Raw genomic sequence first — 22,115 nt, forward strand, 5'->3', positions numbered from 1 at the left:
AGGGATCACATTAAATCTGTAGATTGCTTTGGGCAGTATGGCCATTTTAATGAGATAGCCTACTTGTTATTTTTGTTTTTGTTGCTTGTGTTTTTGGTGTCATATCTAAAAACTCGTTGCCAAGACCAATGTTAAATAGTTTTGAGTTTTCCCCCTATGTTTCCTTCTAAAAGTTTTACAGTTTCAGGTCTTGACATTTAAGTCTTTAACCCATTTCAAGTTAATTTTTGTGAGTGGTGTAAGATAAGGGGTCCAATTTTATCCTTCTGCTTCGGATTATCCAGTGTTCTCAACACCATTTATTAAAGAGACTCTTCCCCACTAAGTATTCTTGGCTCTCTTGTCAAATATTAGTTGACTGCATATGGGAGGGCTTATTTCTGGCTCTCAGTTCTGTTCCATCAGTCTCTGTGTCTATTTATATGTTTAGTACCACACCGTTTTGATTACTATAGCTTTGTAATATAGTTTTAAACCAGGAAGTGTGATGCTTCTAGCTTTGTTCTTTCTCGGGATACCTTTGTCTAGTCAGGATCTTTTATACATACAAATTTTATAATACAAATTTTATAATTTTATTCTATTTGTGTGGAAAATGTCATTGGAATTTTGATAAGGATTGCACTGAACCTATAGATGGCTTTGGGTAGTATGGACATTTTAACAATATTATTTCTCCCAATCCATGAACTCAGGATATCTTTCCATTTGTTTGTGTCTTCTTCAATTTCTTTCATCAAAATCTTGTAGTTTTCAGTGTACAGCTCTTTCACCTCTTTGGTTAAATTTATTCCTAAGTATTTAATTGTTTTTGATGATATTGTGAATGGGATTGTTCTCTTTATTTCTTTTTCAGATATTTCATTGTTACTGTATAGAAATGGAACTGATTTTTGTATGTTGATTTTGTATCTTGCCACTTTGCTGAATTTGTTTATTAGTTCTAATAGTTTTTTTTTTTGTAGAGTCTTTAGGATTTTTGTATATAAGACCATGTCATTTGCAAATAGATACAATTCTTCTTCTCCCTTTCTGATTTGAGTGCTTTTTTTTAATCTCTTTTTCTTGTCTGATTGCTCTGATTAGGAATTCCAGGACTATGTTGAATAGAAGTGGTGAGAGTGAATACCCTTATCTTGTTCCTGATCTTAGAGGAAAACTTTCAATTAATCAGGAGACAGGAGCTCTGATTTCAAGCTTGTATTGATGGACATTTTGCATCTTCCTTACCTGGACCACTTCTCAGTGCAAAACTAGAGGCTTGTGGGGCTTGTCTGACTTCCAGAGTGTCATCTCTATTAACCTCTGCACAGAGAAATGAAATCACTTAGAGGACTTAATGTGTGCCCAAGGAGCCAACACAAAAGAAAATCACATAACGAGAAGGTGAGGGAAGACCAGGGAAGATCCAGCAACTCAGGAGTAGGACTATGCCTGCCTGAAGGTACCCTGGTATGACTCTCACGTGCACCTCACCTACAGAGGTTACTGTTACTTCAGCACTATCTCCAGAGACAGAAAATTTTACCCACAGTGGGGAGTTGTGCTTTGTCTCACTTTCAACTTTGCTGACCCTTCACTGTCATTCCACTTCTTACTCTTCCTACCTGTCTCTATACATCTCTTCTGGCTTTTACTCTGTCTCTCACCCGGGGTAATTTTGGAAGACAAGTGTTGAAGATGGCATAGTCTCTAGTACACTTGATCTCTGAATGACTACATGGGGCAGAGCACCCTATCCTCTTCCCAGTACTCCTTCTCCTACTCATGGTCTGGAACACTGTGGATTGTTCCTGCAAGCAAGAAATAACTTCTCCTTTTAGCAATTACAAATGTTTAGGTTCTACTTCATATAACAGATAACCTACCTTAACTAATAAAAATGATTAATCTGGACTCTTTAAAATTTATTATTTTATTTTGAATGATGTAGTAAACAATTGGATTTAATGTTGCATAGATTTTTTAAAGATTCATTTGTATACCAAGAATTCTAGATTTGCACATATCTTTATTCCTAGTATGTCTGTCCCAAGTAAAAGAGTTTCCAATGTCCACGGGATCTATAAAGCAAGGAGACAAAAAACAATAATCTGTACACTGAAAAGTGGTAAATCTTGACATTTCACACAATTCACAGTCAGGATTAAAATGTGTTGGTTATCACTTCTCTCTCTCTCTCTCTCTCTCTCTGTCTCTCTCCCTCCCCTCTTTCTAAAGAAAACAGACAGCTATGGGACTGAGTTCTAGAAATCAAGGATGATAATTCTAGCTCTTCCTTGGCATGATGAACCAAGAAGTGGGGAGAACCTCAAACATTTATGGGCTTTGGCTTCCTCACATATAAAATAAGACATCTCATGATTGCTGTAAAGTTAAAATAAGACTTTTTTTTTTTTTTGGCAGACTCCTTTGATAAATCACCACCTACTTAATGTTATTGAGAAAGTAGAAATTAGCTTAATCTAAGAAAGCAAAACTCTACCCTGCCATTCATGAGAATGGAATAACAGATACAGTGAAAACCAATTGCAAAAAATAATAGGAAACAGTAGTTCTCCTAAGAACTTGCTACAGCTGTTAAGTTATCACAATAATCCTTCTTTGAATGACTTCCGCTTTCTTACTCACTGAGAAACTTTGTTGTCAAAATTCTCACACTGTCAAAAAACTTGCTGTTTGAAATGATATCATCAAGAATAAAAGTTAGAGGGTCTGAGTTATTTTGATAAAGAGATAGACTATTGATTTCCAATCCAGCTGCAAATTGGGATTTCTGAATACAATAGTCAACATTTCCTTAATTTTGTAGTTTCCTCGTAACAGAACCCTGAGTGTATTTCACAATCTAGACCTGATCCTGCCCTCTTTACACAGAGTTCTGGCTTAATTTGAACCTATCAGACCACTGCTTCCTGTAAACTTTATTTAAACTCCCAAAGAGTTTAAGTAAGTTTTAAGTTTCATTAAACTCTCCCAAAACCTACAACAACTGTATCTATATCTTGGTTTGGCAAAGTGTCCCATAGGTCAGTCTTCTTGTGTGTGTCCCACTGTCTTGTAACCAGCCAATAAATCTCACTGCTGGACCACAAGCTTGTTCACCCCTGGTAAACTTAAACTGATTAAAAAAGGACAACTCTCTGGAGGACATCCATCAAAATCTAAAAGTTGATTTTGCCACTAGTTGATTTGAATCCTTTCTATTTGAATGTTATGAGACAGCGGGATTTCTGAGCTTTCTCAGGGTTTTGAACAAATGATAACAATATTATTTACCCAAGAAAGGACTACTTAGCCTTCTGTGCTCCATAAAAGATAAGGAAGTGGATGAGAATGGGTGAAAATTACTGTATGAATTCAAGACTGAAGTTATTAGGCATGACAACAGGTAACCAAAGGGATCTCATTTTATGAGCATATTTCTACCACATCAAAATATGAGCACATCTTTTCAGTCAATAGTGCTCATACTGTTAAATATGAATTTATAATGATTTTATGTCTCTCTGTGCATGTAGTAAAGGAAATGCAGAGAATGGAATTTTAGTATCACTAATTCATTTTCATGTGTTTGGTACTCAGAATGAAAAAGGAAAAAGTAGTTCTGAATTCAGACTCCTGGAATCCTAAAACCCAAGCCTTGTCTGCCTTGCTTGACCCAGTTTTTGGTGGTGAGCTAGAAGCTTCCTGGTTCTCTTTTCCAACATTTGTGATATTCTCAGAATAAATGAATTAATTTCCTTATTAATTGCAGTGCATGTGAACCACCAACGCAGAATTCAAGGAACATAGGCTTACAAAGTTAGCCAGAAAAGGCATGCTGACCGAAACAAGTTCCCTAAATTAGAAGCCAAACTGGGTGATGTCTACAAGGCAATAAAACCATAATCTTTGTCTTCATGGTTTCTTTGTTATCTCACCTCCACTTTTTCTTGCTTGGTATTTCTACCCTCTGTCTGCCTCTTCTCTTCCAATTGCCGTCACCCTTATCTCAGAGGTTGCACCCCTCCACTACTAAAGGTCTCTTCTTGTGGTTTTGACCATATCTCTAGAGCCTCCTCCCCCTACCTCCTCCCTTCTAAAGGTCTTCTACACTGATCTCTCTCACTTGCCAATCTGATAGTCACACACATTATTTGCAGATTCCTGTGTCAATTTTTGGCAAGTAGGATAAAAATTATCTCCCTGCCAACCCTCCACCACCCTGGAGAAGTTTGGATCTCATCTATTTAGGTAAAGCTGGGCCTGCTCTTACAACTCATTATTGGGGTTTTTTCTAAACTTGTTCTTCTTATGTTCTCCACTCAGGGCATCTTCCTTCACTGAGTTCATCCTTGCCTCCAAGGCAGGGCTAGGATGAGGCAAGCAAGAGGCCTAAGTCATCAAATTGAAGAGGCACTTACTCTCAGGTTCATGCAGTGAATGTCTCTTTAAAATCTATACCCAAGGCCTCACCCTCCTTGCCTCCCTCAAGCCATAGAAAGCAGTCAGAGGCTGTGTTCCCATGTACAGACTTTCCTCCTTCCACCTAGTAACCTAATCAGGTAACCGGTAGTTTACAATGTGGGATTTAATCATAATTACCTTGTCTACCATTTAGTGAAAGGCTGTGAAACTCTCCTGATCTCTCTTTTTTATTCCAAGAGCTTTGGATTCAGTGGGCACTGAAAAGAAAAAAAGGAAGGAGAGACCAGAGCCAAGGGCCAGGAAATAGACTAAGGTGTGGTCATAGTGAGCTCTGAGGATGAAAACTTCCTTGTGAAGAAACACACCTGCTCCCAGAACCCCAAGGAAAACCAATCAAGCTCTGCTCTGCCTCTTTCCATCTTGTTAGACCTCATTCTCTTCCACTCTGCTTCTCAATTTTCTACCAGGATCCAATCTCCAGGTATCGGTGCTTCTATCCTAGGAAGACATACCTGCATCTGGGTCTCCACTGGCTTCTGTCTCCCTGGCTTCTCCAGTCGCTTCATGTATCTGTCTCTTTCTTCCCTCCAGCGATGCTCTCCAACTCAGTCCTTGTATCTCTGTTTCCCTTCCCAGATCTCTTCCTCTACATGTCCCCACCTATATGTCAGGCTCCAATTGCATTCTATTTGTCTGAGATTTTCTCCACTCAACCCACAGAAACTAGAAGATGCACTAAAAATAGTCATATCAGTGTCTTCTGACAGTGGGAAGAAGGGAATGGGAAGTGACAGCTTAATAGATATAAGGTTTCCTTTTCAGGAGATCAAGATGTTTTGGAACCAGATAGAGGTGATGGTTGCATAACACTGTGAATGTGCTAAATGTGACTAAATTTTACACTTAAAATGGTTATCTTTATGTTATGTGAATTTTACTTCCATTTAAAAGAAAGAATGCAGGCAGTGAGTTCAGAATGCCTGGATCCATTTGACCGCAGGCCAACTAATTACATGATCTCTCTAGAGCTCAGTTTTCTTATCTGCAAAATGGGCATATAAGTGATAATACCCTCCAATGGCAGCCATGAGCCTAAATCCACAGCTGCCAGAATACACGTTCATTCAAGGGAGCTGTAGATAATGTGGTTGTTTTTTATTATATCCTTTGTCTCTTTCTCCCTGTCCCTCATTTGCCCTCCTTCTTCCTCTCCTTCTCAAATACCCACATCCTCTTTTCCATGTCTCCTCCACTTCCTCTCTTCTCTGTGATTTCCTTTCTCCTTGAATAATCCACTCTTCAACAACATCCCTCACATTTAAATCAGTCCCTTCTTTTGCCATCATCAACGGTCTGTCTTGATGTTGACCTTGGGCCCATAGTCCTTAACCCTTCACACCTTTATGCTGAAGGTCTCCTATGGAAACTCATAATTCACATTTACATTCTTATTCCACTTTCCAGGTTATTGGGCAGAAAGTCTCTGGTTGCCACCTCTTGCTAACATTTTGGGTTCTACATGGAATTGGGTCATTTTGGAATTGATACAAAGTGACACTTATCTACCTGGCCCTTGACCTTCAGATTTTCTTCTTCCAGAATCATGGTTTCTCTTCTAGAGCTCAGTTCCTTTGTCTCCTTTTTCTCTTAGTAACCAAAAAAACAAGTGTGTGTCCCATCATAATTACCTTGTTCAGAGCTGGGCAATTTCAATGTCTCTTTATCACTTTCCTGTGAAAAATATGTGTCTTGGATCACTGAACAGAGGAAAAAATTCATTAGAGTCTGTAAGCAAGTAAGTGCTCAGGGACATCACTTCATAATTACACATCTGGACCACCCACAAACCCATGTCCTGCAGTGGGGGACTTCTGGCCCTTGGATCACTCCAAATTTCAGTGGCTCCTGACTTGGTATTGCTTGTGCCTTTCCCTGGGACAGCAAAGAGAAAAAAAAATCCACTGAAAAAGAGGTGATGAGCCTCCTGATTTTTAAGGATGGTGAAGCAGAGGAAAGGTCATAAACAGTAATTAATTACTCATCAAGATGATCAGAGAGGAGTGAAAGCTTATTTCAATATAAATTCTATAATGGAATGTCTCTGTGAACTGTACAAACCTTAGGGAAGAAACAGGGATTTTCTCTGGAGAAGGGCTAGGATCCTAGAGAGATCCATGAGTATAAAAGAGAAAGCCCAAGAACTTTAAAGATGGGACTAGATGAGAGGAAAGTTGGGCTTAATTGGGTCAGGAAGGATGAGCACTTTCAAAAGAGACAACCAGAAGGCAGGGAAGGAGCTAGACACCTCCCACGGGTGACCCAGATCCCATGAGCACAGGAAGAACATTCTGAAGCTGCAGGCAGGGAGTGGGTGTTACAGCACTACAGGACGTCCCCATGACTCCCATACCAGGAAACTTGAAGGCTGCCAACAAGGAAAGGTCAGAAGACCAGCCCAGGGCCCCTGCTTATAGATGACCTAGCAAATGTAAGAGGAAGGAAATAAACCAGGAAGCCTAAGGGCTGAGTCCCTGCCAAAAGTTGAGAGAAGAGACACCATGGGAGGCAACGGAGCCCAGGCTGCCCCAGGACTGATGGCAGAAGCATCTCCTAGGACAATGCCTGCCAGGAGCAAGAATGGACAGGACTGTGGGACCACAGGGGCTTTGTCTTCCCCAAGACACAGCTTCAAACCCCAGAAAAATCAGGTGGAAGAGATGAAGAGAACAAAGGGCCCAAAGCTCGGAGAAGGAAGCCTGTGTGCAGGTGTTCCAGCAAGGGGTTGGGGGCTTCTGTGAATGGGATGAAGGTGGGCACTGAGCAAGTGGAGTGATGCCATGCCATGGACCACAGTCCCCAGCCTCTTGGCTTTAGTCACTGACCCACAGCTCCCATGGACAGCGGGGTCCCGGGGGTGGTGGCAGAGACCTCTCCCAGGGGCAGGTGGGTGACAGCAAATGTAGGTGGGAGTCACAGGAGCACCAGAACCAGGAGCCCCGGAAACTAACACTTGTGCTGTGGACCCTGGGCCCAGGGAGGGGGGGTTCCTGCAATCGGTGAAGAGGACCAGAGCCCCTGGGATGTGGACAGTAAAGGTAACTGCTATTCCCTCTGCTCCTATGACCTGGGGACATCCCGGTACAAATATATTGACAATGTATGTGAATTATATATTAATAAATCTTTTAAAAATCAGTGACTTAAAATTTGTGCCCAGATGTTTGATTTTTGATTTACTCTATTCCTATCTCTAACTCATGTATCAATATAGAAATTAGATTCCTCTAATTTTAATCAATTTACTATTTTCATAAATCAATACACTCCATACTTGTTTGGGATCTGCAGATACTAACTACTATACATAAAACAGAAAAACAACAAGGTCTTACTGTTTAGCACAGAGAACTATATTCAGTATCTTGTAATAACCTTTAATGATAAAGAATATGAAAATATACATATGTGCGTGTACAACTGAATCAAAATGCTGTACACCAGGAACTAACACATTGTAAATCAACTATACTTCAATTTTTTCTTACGTAACCAATATAAAATGACTAAAAAAAAAAACCTCCATACTTTATATTAGCTTCTTCTGATTTTTTCCCCTTGCTTAAGAAACTGGTGTTACTTCCCTGTTACTATAAAAATTATACTCCAATTCCTCAGTTTAGGATGTCAGAAACTGCACAGTCTGCCTCTAACCATCATGTGCAGAATCAGCTCAGCTTTGCTTGAATCCCTTCCTCATGCCCACACCTTTCCACATGCTGGCCCTCCTGGGCTGATGGGCTCTTGTGACTTCTTCATTCTTTATTTGGAGAGTTAACTTTTTGCCTTTGATAAAGTTTTCTGTGGAAATTAAAGACAGCCTGGTTGCCTCTGAAGAATGTCACCGCTCACAGTTACTTACATCACACTGCCTAGCACGGGGCCTAGGATGGGGGAGCATCTCATGAATAGCTGCTAAATGAGTGACTCAGTGAATAAATGAATGGAATGAATGACCTAGACCCCAGAAGGGAAAAGAGAGAATTGATTACCATTTTCAAAGCTTCTATGAATCGGAATTAAGTCAGGATACTCCTTCAGATGGACCCTGATGAACAGGGCTCGTAGAAGTGATTTATCAAACGTCTTCTCAAGGTGACAGAGAATATGATGTATCACTTTCCCCACAGGAACCAAGTTTCTACAGGCTTCTTGAGAATCCTTTTAAAAGGTGCAATGGGAAAAATATAAAATAATAGTTTCAGAGTTAAAGAGACATCTAGAAAGGAACTGCACCTTGCACTAATTCTACTTGCTCAATGTAGATAGACTAGTATTTTTCATGCCATATTTTAGAACTTCTTAAATACTTGATCAGCTGCTTAAAATAACCCTTCCTCTTGACTTTTTGAATTTTCATCCTGCCTAGGCTGTTTCAAGAATGAAGCTTATAGCAATTCTGTGGATTTCCCAGCAACCACTGCCTACCCTCCAGGTGTGAGAAGCCCTGAAAGGGCTCCAGGATGTAGGGAGATGGTCCTGCCCCTGCCACGAGGAGCACACAGGGACCTGCACAATCACGCAGTGCAGAGATGGTTTCCTCCTCTGTTTCCTCAGGAGGGTCCACTGATCTAATTTACTGGAATTCCAAGACTCCAGAACCACCTAACAAAGTTTAAACACTCTGGAGGAGACAACAAAAAGGCAGAAATTTGATTTATACTAGCACAAATTCCCTGGGGATTTCATTTACCGTAAGTGGGTATTATAATGAAATACTGCCCCAATTTTCTTATTTTAATTTAGTTTAATTTTGTTATGTTGTATAAATTGCTATACATCTTGCAAAGCATATGTTGCAATCCAGCCATATCACCATTACCACCCATCCCCACTCCAACATGTGTCACAGAAGAGAAGGGCTTTGATTGGAATAGAAGTGATATGTGCTTTCTCTGTCACCCTTGAACTTACAGGATGATTAACTAACTTAAAAGGGTCTCCCCAAGAAAAGCATAAAAGGACTCTCAGCCAGTTAGTGATACATTAAATTTTGAATTTAGGATGTCAAATACAAATCAGCGTGGGGGTGGGTTACCATGGGGAAATATAATAAACTTTACTCACACTATAGATTTTTTCAGTGATGAAGGAGCTATCTCTGAGGCTCTCAAGGAAGGGAAATGGCTTTGTTACTGCACTTGCTATCTCCACCTTATTTTCCTTAAAGTGATTCAAAAGGATCTCACGGAAAATCTCCTTCTTCTGAACTGGAAGCATCCTAAGGAAAAAAAAAATACAATGAGAAAATAAACACCAAGATTTCAAGATGCTCTTCTCACTCCCTACCCACCCCACCAAAAAAAATACAAAAAAGGAAAAAAGAAAAAAGCAAACAAATGAAAACCTAGGCCCAGATGACATCATTTGTGAATTCTTCAAAATATACACTTAAGGAAGAATGTTAACAATCTTACACAAATTCTTTCAGTGAATAAAGAAATAAGAAACCTAACTTGCTCTAGGAGAAAGGCAGAATCCCAATACAAAAACCTGACAAAGACATTACAAAGATGAAACGTGCAAGTCAATGTCTCTATGGACATAGAAAAACTCCTACAGAACATTATCAAATCAAATCCAGCAACAGATAAAGAGAATAAAACATAATGACAAGTAGAATTTATTCTAAGAATGCAAAAACTGACAAAATAAAGGAGAAAACCATATAATAATCTCAACAGATCCAGAAAACACACTTGATAAAATTCAATATCTTCATTTTTCTAACTCTCAGAAAACTAAGAGTATAAAGTAACTTCATTAATTAAAAAAAAACTATTCTTAACATCTTACATAAAGGAGAAATAATAAGTACTTTCCCATTCAATCTGAGAACAAGACAAAGATGTCCACAGTCACCATTTCTATTTACATTTACTGGAGATTGTAGCCCATGCAATAAGGTGAGGAAAACAAATTTAAAGAATAAACATAACAAGAAAGAACACTACACTGAAAATCACAAACATTTGCTGAATTTAAAGAAACTCTAGGTATTTAATCAAGATAAATAAAAACTTATGCTCACAAAAAGGCTTGTACAAGAATGTTCATAGCAGCTTTATTCATGGTGCCACAAACAGGAAACAACCCAAATATTCATCAGTGGGTGAACTGATTAAAAAAATTGTGGTATGTTCATACAACGGAAACTACTCAGCAGTTCAGGGAAATGTAGTACTGACACACAAAAGACTGGAGAGAGCTCTGTATTATAAATGCAGATTTATAAATTATAATGCGCTGCATTATAAACTGGGGAAAATGTTCTTAGAGTTTCTGAAAGTAAGCAAAGAGGAACAGAGAGATCTCTAGGCCACTGAGGCCAGAGGCAGGAGCCAAGTTAGTAAAAAATAACCAACCTTTTAAAGGTAGTGTGGCACTTGCAAATACACCCCCAGAATTTTTGACACTCCTCCCATAGAGAGGGAAGTCTGTTCCGTTTTCTTGAACCTGGGGTCTGTGAACTGCTTGACTAAATGGAAGATGGCAGTACTGACATTGTGCTGGTTTCCAGGCCCAGGCCGTGAGATTCTGGCCAGCACCAGCCAGCCAGGCATGCAGTGCATGCACTATATTGTAGGTAGATTTGGAGCCATATTGGAAGCAGATCCTCCAGTCCTCAGTTCGGTTATACCAGTGATGCCACAAAGAGCAGAGGCTAACCATCCCCACCGAGCTCTTACTGAAATTGCAGGTGAATGCACAAAGTAAGTGATTTTTTTGTTTGTTTTAAGCCACTACATTTTGGGGTAGTTTGTTTCACAACAGTGTAACTAGAACAGATTTTCAAGGAAGCTGCTGTTGTAACAAGAATATAAAACAGGTGGCATTGACTTGGGAACAAGCAGTGAATGAAAACCTGAAGGTCCCCAAGGAACTGTCAGTGGAGCTTACAGGAAAAAATATTAGAGGAAGCAGGAGGGAAAGAGACCCTGGCTATGCAGTGATGGAAAATGTCATAAAACTCTCATCTGCAGTAACGTGGGACATAGAAAATAGCCCTAACAAACTCAGTGATCTGGTTAAGTAGATTTCTAGGCAAAGTATTCAGGAAATCAAGAAGGCTCCTCATGGGATGCGCCAAGAGGACAGGATCCAAGATCATCTAGATCTTAAAGAACATGGTGAACACCGCTAACATCCAGCTACATTCATGTTCCTAGACAATGATTTTTTCATTCATACTCCACCAGCATTCAACAAACGGCTTAAAGTGACTTTGTAAAATACTTTAAATACATAAGTAAAAGTTAAATATAAACTGAAGCAGAAAGAAAATGAGAGCGGGGACATGAAGTAAAACAACAGGGTATCAGAGAACTAGGTGGGACCCTGGCTCTGATGCGGCAGTCCATAGACCCCACGTTGAGAAACATTGCATTCTTTTCATCTTCGGGCTATTTAAGTTTGTAATCGCTAGACAATCAATGTTGACTGTCTCAGCTTCTATTTGTCTTTGTCTTTGGAACCATCTCTGGGTTCAAACAGTGAAAGTGAAGCTTGCCTCAACCCCCACTTCTCCTCTTTTGATGGAACCACATGCCTCCAGTGAAAGAGGGCTGACTATGATGGTGAGTTGCAAGGAACTGATTGTTGTTTCAACCCCAGTAATGCAGTGCATTTATTAGCAGAAAGATTAAAAAGAGTGAGGATCCTAGGGGAAAGGTATAGCTCAAGTGGTAGAGCACATGCTCAACATGCAAGAGGTCCCGGGTTCAATCCCCTGTACCTCCTCCAAGTGGAAATCAATGAAGAAACCTAATTTCCTCCTCCTCAGAAAACAAGAATGAGGATCCTTAAGCTATAGGGGATAAATCAGATTCTTGGTCAAGGTACAAGAAATATCAGGAGAATTAATACAAACCTAAATGCTTAGGAGATTAAAAGATCCACATTGAGAGTACTCAGCTCAAAGAAGGAGGACATTCTGGTTGGCTCCTCCAAACTCCTCTGCCCTAGATGACCCATCCAAGCCAGTTGTGGGTCTAAACAAGGCAGCTCGTCACCCAGTTGCTGCTGGTCTTGTGATGAGGTTACCAACAGACTTAGGTCAAGATGAATCATCAACCTCAGGTTAATGCGGAGGCATCAGAGCAGGAAAAATGGAAAGTACCCAAGTGCCTAATGACATCATTGGGCCATTAAATCTGCCAACCCTGAGTCCTGTGTCCTGCTAGACTTTTTGTTATTAAAGAGAATATACCTTCTCATTTCGGGGAGAGATCAAGATGGCAGAGTAAGAGGACATGGAGCTCACCTCCCCCATGAACACATTAAAAACACATGTGGATCAATCCTCACGGAAAACAAACTGAAGACTGGGAGAAAGACTCTTTCTTACACAGCAAAGGCTGTATAAAAGAGCCACACAGAAAAGGGTAGGAAGGGGAGAGAAGTGATCAGGTCGATACCCACATCCCTGGAAGGGGCACAGAAGAGGAGGAGGGTTACACGGGCTCAGCTCTGTGGGGAGTGAGCAGTTCGATCCATAAACTGAGTGTCCCACTCCTGGGGTCCAGCACCAAGAATACAAGTTAGCTGGTTTGACAGCCAGTGGGACTGACACTGGGGCTATAAGAAACCTGGACCTTGCTCTTGAAGAATGCACATGTTTGTATACTCCCGAACAAGGTGGAGGAAGCAGACTGACACTGCCTGGGACTCTGGTTGGTTTACCACGACTGCCCCAGCACATGCCCTAGTCTGACCCAAGCACTTGTCGGGCCCTGGTTGCTCTGTGGCACAGCTCTACACTGGGACAAGGGCTGCCACAGCCAAGGGAAGTACACAGTTGTAGGGGATGAAGCCTGCTTGGACCTGGCACTGCACTGAACGAGGTGAGGGAGTCACTGCTGGCGCCTACAAAGGCACCAGATCAAAAGTAGTCTGGAACTCTGACTGCTGCGGGGACTGCCAAAACCCCCCTGACCTATGCCAAGTGCCCAATCCAGCCTCTCTCTCTCCAGCACTGCTCCCCTCTGGGGTGAGGGTACCAGCGCTGGGAGGGAGGATAACACAAACTTAGAGGGAATGATGCCAGCACAGACACAAACCCTGAGAACTTCTGCTCCAGCAACGTAGAACCTACCCCTGCCCCCAGTAGGATGGTGTTGGCCGCTGAGAAGAGGAGAAGCCCTGGTTCACAACTGACCCTGGCTCTAGCCCCTCCATGTCCAGCCCCACCTCCTACCAAGGTGACAGCTGCCAGGACACCCTGGGGAAAGATGTGGCTCATGCTCATGTCAGATCCAGCTCTCCCACCAAAGCCCCTGGGCACATGCAGACTCTACAGGGCCATTCCCACAGCAGGACACCCAGTCAAGACTGGGATAGGTAAATATTTCACCTAAATCATAGAGACCAAGAAAGTTAAGCACAATGAGAAGACAGGGGAATTTGTTCCAAATGAAAGGACAAGACAAAACCCCTGAAAAAACAACTAACGAAACAGAAATAAATAATTTACCAGATAAAGAGTTGAAAGCATTAGCAATAAAAGTGCTAAGTAAATTAAGGAAAAGAATAGAGGAATATGGTATGAATTTCAATGAGGAACTAGAAAATGTAAAAAAGAATCAGTCAGAACTGAGGAATACAATAACTGAAATGAAAAACACACAAGAAGGTATGAATAGCAAACTAAGTGACAAAGAAGAGTGCATATGTGACCTAGAAGACAGAACAATGGAAATCATCCAATCAGGACAGCAAAGAGAAAACCAAATTTTTTAAAATGAGAACAGTTATATGTGGAATCATTAAAAAATAAAACAATGAACGAATATAACAAAACAGAAACAGACTCACAGATACAGAGAACAAACTAGTGGTTACCAGTCAAGAGAGGACAAGGCGGAGGGACAGGGTAGGGATAGGGAATTCAGAGGTACAAACTACTGGGCATAAAGTAAATAAGCTACAGGGGTATATTGTACAGCACAGAAAATACATCAGTACTCTATAATAACTTTAAATGGAGTATAATCTATTATAATATTGAATCAATATGGTGTACACCTGAAATTAATATAATATTGTAAATCAACTAGTCTTCAATAAAATATTTTTATATGTTGAACATATATGTAAATATATATATATATCTCTTCTCTTTTTTAGGCCAATTTGAGTCAATGTATTTGTTAACTTACAGCAGAAAGTATACGAGCTTTAAAAATCCTCAGAATTCAGTATGTGAAGAAAAAAGGCATTGGAAAAAAATCTTAAAGATCAGTTTAAGAACTAGGTTTTTGTGTAGAGGTCAAGACTTGACAAGTTGGCGGGGAAAGATGCTCTGATCCCAGGAACAGCATGAGACCCACATAGAGAAGGCAAGGGCAGAACTAACCCAAGAGGCAGGCTGAACATAGAGAAGGCAAGGGCAGAGCTAACCCAAGAAGCAGGCTGAACATAGAGAAGGCAAGGGCAGAACTAACCCAAGAGGCAGGCTGAACTTTGAAAGATCCTGCTGGAACAGCTTGAAAGACATATGTGATACAAGAGACCTTTTCATGGCTACAGGGAAAGGACTGACATGTAACATTTCTGTTCTCACAGAAACAGCTCAGATTATTCGAGGCCTGAAACACTCAGAAGAGGAGAATTTGAAGCTGGGGGAAAGCATGGGCCAGCAGGCATGTTGGTCCCTCCTGGACCGCTGAGGTAAGTCTCACCCAGTTTCACCAAATACAGCTTCAGTTCAGGATTTTGTATGGAGGGGTGAGTCTGAGCTGAGACCGGGGGTTTATTACCCAGAGAAGTAGACTTCCTGGGCCTGCAGAATTCAAAGCCAAGAGGCAGCAGCAGCAGCGGTGGTCACTGTGGTTGAAAAATAAAAAGACTGGGTTTCCTCCTGTGGGTGAGAACTGGAAGGAAAGAGCAGAAGCCAGGTTACCTCGAGTGGGGCCATTCATTCCCGGCTCCAGATAATCTCCTTCCAGGAGGGAGGACACTAGTCGGCGTGACACCCCTGGTCCCTCCCTCCCCCCTCCTGTCTATGACAGATAGGCTCTTAGACATTTTGGAGAGGGAGCCCAGGCTATGAGGCGGGTCTCTTTCTGCCTATCTTTCTGGAGCCAGCCTGGCAGCAGAGAGGAGGCCTCTAGTTGGATGCTCCAGGTATAGGCGTTGCAGCCTTGCCTGGCTGGAGCAGTTCCTTAATCGTGGTTCCCAGGACAAAGAAACCCATCATTGTCACGCAGCTAAGCCATGTCCCCCAGTCCAGTTTTGATTAGTAATAAAGCTGATGTTATGATCTCCAGCTACTGACTTCTTATCTCTCCCTTAAGTGAGTCTGAAATTAAGCGCATTAAAGGTGTTGTTGTGGGCCCCCCTCAAATCCCCACAAAAACCGAGGGAGATACATAGTTATAGTTTTTGCTGGGAGAGGTGCCAGTTATACATGAAGCTGCCTCCCTAGACAGGTCCCACACTGACGCACCACTGATGTCCCAGAGTATAGGGCTCAAAGGGCAAATGGAAACCAAGAGGTTTTAAATACTTCAAGGTGGACACTACAGGGGAGAAGGAAGCCACAAGAAGCCTTGGGAACACGAGATGCTGTCACTAAAAATTTACAAAATTTGCAAGAAGGTAGATGCCACTCTCTGAAAGAGGAAGCCATTCAAATAGGTAGATTTCTCCGAGAATCTGGAAAACATAATGCTACAATTGACCTTCAGATGGAAACTATCCCCAATTTTAATTAAGTTCCGCAGGGTGCAGGGTACAGCTCAGTGGTAGAGTACCTGCTTAGCATGCATGAGGTCCTGTGTTCAATCCCTAGTACCTCCATTAAAAAAGTAAATAAACCCAAATACCTCCCCACCAAAATCAAAATAAACAAAATTAAGTTCTACAATGGATTCTGGATATTGACCAATGATTTTTCTTCCTTCTGCGGTTTGATCTGTCTGTTCCCCACACTCCAGTGAAGAAGCCTTTGCGAGAGTCTATGGCCATTGGTGCCCTGGGATCAGGGGATTGTCACAGATTATATATTGTTAGGTTGGCTTCAGATTTGCTTGCTTTTTTTTAATTTTGTGGGTTGTAACACGACTTGTGATATTATTATTAGTTTTGGCAATCTTCTTGCTTCTTGGACTTAGGAGAACATAAGAGAGCAAGGGTTTGCTGGAACTTGGTTGGTGTGCCAAAAGAGCCACATCTCCCAAGAGGCACAGGCTGCAGCAGCCAGGGCAGTGAGAATCTGGACCTCACCCCATCCTCCGCAGCTACGTCTGAGTAGAATAAGGACATTAACCGGGGGGATTTGGGGGTGACAATTTCTTTGGGAATTTAACCTACAAAGAAGGGGAGACTTCATTTCAGTCCATTAATTTTACTATGGGGCTAAACAATGGGAGGGGACATCAGGGAAGATGACAAAGTGGGAGGTGCCAGGAATCTGTCTCTCCACTTTGACAATGACTGTACTAGCAGAAACTGTCTGAAGTCATTGTTTTGGAAATCTGGAGTCAATCTGAATGTTTGCGGCTCGCAGGAGAAAGCTTGACTGGTAAAGTGTGGCTAATTTTAGCCAATTTTACCCTTAGTGCTATAGTGGCTACCTACCCTCATCCCTCCCAGCCCAGTGGCAGCAGCTGTGCCCACACTTCTGGCGTGCTTGCTGGAGCCAGGGTGGACAACAAGGAATTGGTCCTCTAAATATTAGGGTTCCGTGTTCTGGTCGCAGATCACTGCTTTTCACTGCTAAGGTGCAGGCATAGAGAGAGACAGTCATGGTTGCAACTCCCACCGGCTGAAGCGGTTTCCTGGGGATAGGAAGGAGTTGCACCTGCTTTTTGTGTGTTCATTTGTTTGTTGTTTCCTTTTCTCCCCTTTTGGAAGCCAGACATTTAAGATTAGGACATTCAAAAGCAACAATATACATAAGGGGATTTAGAAAGCCACTGCACATGCCCAGGGATGGACACAGGCTCAGAAAACACCTGAAAAGACCACAAGATTTCTTCTTAGGCTGATCCCCAGCACAGAGATATTTTTCAACAATTAAAAAAAATTAAGAAAGCAATTCCATCCCCAAACCATCTAAAATAAGTGAGTACTTTAGAATAAATCTGACCAAGGAAGTGAAGGATTTGTATCCTGAAAATTACAAAAAGTGCTGAAAGAAATTAAAGAAGGCTTAAATAAATGGAAAGACAGCCCATGTTCATGGATTGGAAGACTTAACATTGCTAAGATGTCAATACTATGCAAAGCAATCTACAAATTGATCACAACTCCTATTAAAATTCCAACAGCCTTTTTCACAGAAATGGAAAAGTTGATCCTCAAATTTACATAGAATTTCAAGGGACCCTGAATAGCAAAAACAATCTTAAAAAGGAAGAATAAATTTGGAAGACTCACATTTCCCAACTTTGAAACATAGTACAAAGCTACAGTAATTAAAACAGTATAGTACTGGCATAAGGGCAGACATATGGATCAATAAAATAGAACAGAGAAACCAGAAATGAATCCTCATATATGTGATCAATTGATTTTCAGCAAGTGTGCCAAGACTATTCAATGAGGAAAGAATAGTCTTTTCAACAAATGATTCTGGGAAAACTGAATATCCACACACAAAAGAATGAAATTTGACCCATAACTTATTCCATACATAAGAATTACCTCAAAATAGACTAAAGGCTTAACAATAAAAGGCAAACTATAAAATTCTTAGAAGAAAACATTGGGGAAAATCTTCATGATGCATGAAATCTTCATGAAAACTGGATTTGGCAATGATTTTGTGGATATGACACCAAAAGCATAGGCAGCAGAATAAAAAATAGATAAATTGGATTTCATCAAAACTGAGAACTTTTGTGCATCAAATGACAGTATCAAGAAAGTGAAAAGACAACCTACAGAATGGGAGACAATATTTGCAAACCACATATCCAATAAGGGATTCATATTCAGAATATGTAAAGAATTCCTGAAGCTCCACAATAGCAAAAAAAAAAATGCCAACAACTCAATTCAAAAATGGGCAAAGCATCAACAGACAATTGGCTTTAGAAGATGTGATATATACATACACAATGGAATATTACTCAGCCATAGAAAAAATTAAATATTTCCATTTTCAGCAACAAGGATGGACTTAGAGATCATTATACTAAGTTAAGTAAGTTAGACAGAGAAAGACAAATATGATATGACACATCTGTGGAATCTAAAAACTAATACAGACGAATCTACATACAAAACATAAACAGACTCAGACATAGAAAACAAACTTATAGTCAGGGGAAAGGGATGGGCAGAGAGGGATAAATTAGGAGTATGGGATGAACAGATACAAACTACTATACATAAAATAGATAAGCAACAACGATGTACTGTATAACAGAGGGAACAATATTCAATATATTGAAGCACTATATTCAATATACAGTAGACAAGGATTTACTGTTTAACAGGGAACTATATTCAATAACCTATAATAGAAAATAATTTGTATATAGAAATAGAAAATAATATAGATAGATAGATAGATAGATAGATAGATAACTGAATCACTTTGCTATATACCTGAAAACAACACAATATTGTAAATAAACTATAATTCAATTTTTTTAAAATGAGCAAAGGACTTGAGTAGACATTTCTCCAAAGAGGATATACAAACGGCAAAAAAGCACATGACAAGATGCCCAACATCATAAGTCAAAATCACAATGAGATATCACTTCATATTTACTAAGATGGTTATGATAAAAATAATTTTAAAACACACATACACAGAAAATAACAAGTATTAGTGATGATGTAGAGAAATTGGAACCCTCGTGCATTGCTGGTACAGCCACTGTGGAAGACAGCTGGGCAGCTCTTCAAAAAGTTAAACATAAATATCTTACTACCATACAACCTAGCAATCCCACTCCTAGGTGTATACCCAAAAGAAAACAGGGAATTAAACGGGTATTTGCACACCAATGTTTACAGCAGCATTAGTCACAATAGCCAAAAGGTGGAAATAACCCAAGTGTCCATCAACAGATGAATGGATAAACAAAATGTGGTGTGCACATACAATAGAATCTTACCCAGCTATAAAAAAGAATAAGAATTTTAATATATGCCACTATATAGATGGACCTTGAAAACATGCTAAGTGAAATAAGCCAGACACAGGACAAACATATGGTTCTAATTATATGAAGAACCGAAAATAAAAAAATTCATAGAAACAAGAAGCGGATGTAGGTTACAGGAGCTGGGCGGGAGGAGTTATTGTTTAATGGGCACATAATTTATGTTGAGGGTGATAAAAAAGGTTTGGAAATAGATAGCGATGATGGTTACACAACATTGTGACTGTATTTAATATCACTAAATTATCCACTAACAAATGGTTTAAATGATAAACATTGTTATATACATTTTACCACAATTTTAAAAATAATTGGAGGGTGCTCATATTATTGGAATCTGGAGCTTTATGTTAATTATTCCAACTGAGTTGTCACTTGGTGCTTTCTGGAAAGCCAGTACACTAGAGCTGAGCGTATTCTGGGACAGAAAAGTAAATGGGGGAGTGGGGGAGGGAGAGGGCAAATTCTCAGCCTAGGAAAGAGTGAGAACTTACAGGTCACTAATGTCATGACAAATATCAGAACCATCTCAGAGCCACATCTGAGTTTCTTAATCCGCTGGCTTCCACTATCTACAGACAAGCAGTGGCGGAAAGCATTGGCCGTCAGCTTGAAGCAAGCCTTCCAGGGGGTCTGCTCCTCTCCTTCCTAAATGCCGCCACACCTTGGGGTGACTAGGTGTAGCCAGTTGAACTTCATGGTTTAACAGGAAACAAAAGTGAAGAAACTCAGGCAGAGGAGGAATTCCTGTCCCTGGCACCTCGTTCTTCCCCAAAGGAAGGAATCCTGATCTGATGCGGTCCCTGCAAGGGTCCCAGGAGGAGACACTGAAGCGGCGCTTGGGGAATAAGAGATCCGGCACCGGCGGTTTTCTCCCAGCAAACACCGGCTGGCAGCCGGGCGGGGGCCTCCCGCCAGCCCCGGCTTCGCTCTCCTCCGTTCGCGCCGCACGAGCGCGCTCACCGGAAGGCAGCTGCCGGCACAACCTCAGCCGGCGCGGAGCCAGCCGCGCACTCTCCCAGAGCGCCCTCCCCCTTGCAGGGCAGACGTCAGCCAAGACTTTCCACCAAAGCAATACACCTTATCAAACACGCTTTCCACCCAGCTGGTAAATAGCCGCTGCCCTGAGCCCCTTCAAGGGCTTCCCTCCGCCCTCTGCTGCCCTAGGCACCCGTCCTCTCCCTAACCCACCCCGCAACCCCGCCCGCAAGACCTCCCTAGTCAGCGACCGAATGTCGGGGTCTTCCAGGAACCTGCTGCAGTCTTCGGCCGGCGTCCGCTTTCATCAGGAGCGCACAGCAGAATGAAAGGAAAGACCCTACGACCGGGCTTGTTTTTTAATTCTAATTTTAGCAGGTGAAATTTCACTTTAAATTTGCATTTACCCTCCTTTCTCTCGGCACCTCTTTCCTCTCTCCAGAACCCCTAGAAAGTCTACACTGCCCTCTGGTGGCTGAATGTTGCTATTGCACAATCCCCTTCAGAAATGTCTTGAACCTTTCCGTCTCCTCATTCATCCTGTTGTCTATCCTAGAAAAGTAGGACTCATTTCTTAACCCTCTAACCAAATAGCTCAAAATCAAGGTTAGAAGTGACATTATTTCCTTCTAAATAAAAGTGAGTGAAATAGTACGAGGAATTAGTGCATGAAATGATTTTCCTGTTGGGCAGTTCATATGCCTGTAAGCAGATGTATGATCTGGACAGAGAAGTCTTAGTTCAAATTGTGAGGATGCCCTGTGTTTTTGACTCTTTTCCATCCCCTTTCTGAGCTGTCCGTCTTCCTACGTCCCCGAGACCTTCATTGGGCTTAGAAGCCCCCAAAGACAAAGCATCCCTGTCCTCTGGATCCCCCCCCCCCCCCACCGGCTGGGAATGCTCTGAGGTGAGCTCCCCTCAGAGGACTCCCGCAGTGAACCAGGGCATCTGAAGCTGCAGAGCAGTGAGAAGGCGCCTGGATGCTTATCTGGCCAGCCTCCACCTCAGCACACAGCCTGTGGACTTCCACCGACTTGCCCTACAGATTTTCTACTCTGTGAATTCCTTCTGCAAGTGGAGTCTCAACAGTGGCTTGAACAGAGAAGGAAGGTCTGGGTATGAAGGTGAGCATAACCACAGCTAAGAGCTGTCTTTTAAGGGGAGACGAGAAGTGGATTGTTGTAAGTGGGCACCATCTTGCGGGGAGGGCTTCATTCCTGCAGCATTGTAAGTACCGTCTAGCATGAGTTGATGTGCAGCATATGACTGTTCCTCTGGAGATGATGTGTGGTGGGGAAGTGGCTTCACACCAGAGGTGATGTAAAGAAGGGTCTCCTTAGCGATGGGAACTCCCTCTGTGAAATGTGCATTTGGCAGACAGAACCGAACGTTTTGTGCATTCATGAGGAGTCCCTCACGGAGAACACGGTGGGTCTTTCCAAACTGACGACTATAACTGAGATGGCATCATGGCCTCAGGGAATAATATCTACACAGAGCATCTGCCAGGGCCAAGCAGGCATCTGGAGCAGGTGCAACCAATGGTGC

General features: G+C 41.6%; 1 protein-coding gene across 1 annotated transcript; it reads right to left on the reverse strand.

Moving 5' to 3' along the window:
* Window positions 1-944: 944 nt before the first annotated feature.
* Window positions 945-21,000, reverse strand: LOC106729409 (nuclear body protein SP140-like protein). The gene is made up of 5 exons (XM_032480455.1): window positions 20,975-21,000; window positions 9,535-9,688; window positions 8,460-8,628; window positions 6,099-6,167; window positions 945-2,063 (listed from the first exon to the last, which is right to left on the reverse strand). Exons 2-5 carry the CDS (start codon window positions 9,685-9,687, stop codon window positions 1,966-1,968), a joined length of 489 nt encoding a protein of 162 aa, XP_032336346.1. The 5' UTR covers window position 9,688; window positions 20,975-21,000; the 3' UTR covers window positions 945-1,965.
* Window positions 21,001-22,115: the final 1,115 nt, after the last annotated feature.

Source organism: Camelus ferus, chromosome 5 (assembly GCF_009834535.1).
Source record: "Camelus ferus isolate YT-003-E chromosome 5, BCGSAC_Cfer_1.0, whole genome shotgun sequence".
Classification (NCBI taxonomy): Eukaryota; Metazoa; Chordata; class Mammalia; order Artiodactyla; family Camelidae; genus Camelus; species Camelus ferus.

What these genes read in the sequence shown, in the direction of transcription:
- LOC106729409 (XM_032480455.1), bottom strand. Translation starts at nt 9,687, where the DNA reads ATGCTTCCAGTTCAGAAGAAGGAGATTTTCCGTGAGATCCTTTTGAAT. An exon ending in TCATAGAAGCTTTGAAAATG is followed by an intron (nt 6,168 to 8,459) that starts GTAATCAATTCT and finishes TCCTCTGTTCAG; the next exon opens with TGATCCAAGACACATATTTT. An exon ending in ATTGCCCAGCTCTGAACAAG is followed by an intron (nt 2,064 to 6,098) that starts GTAATTATGATG and finishes CTTGCTTTATAG; the next exon opens with ATCCCGTGGACATTGGAAAC.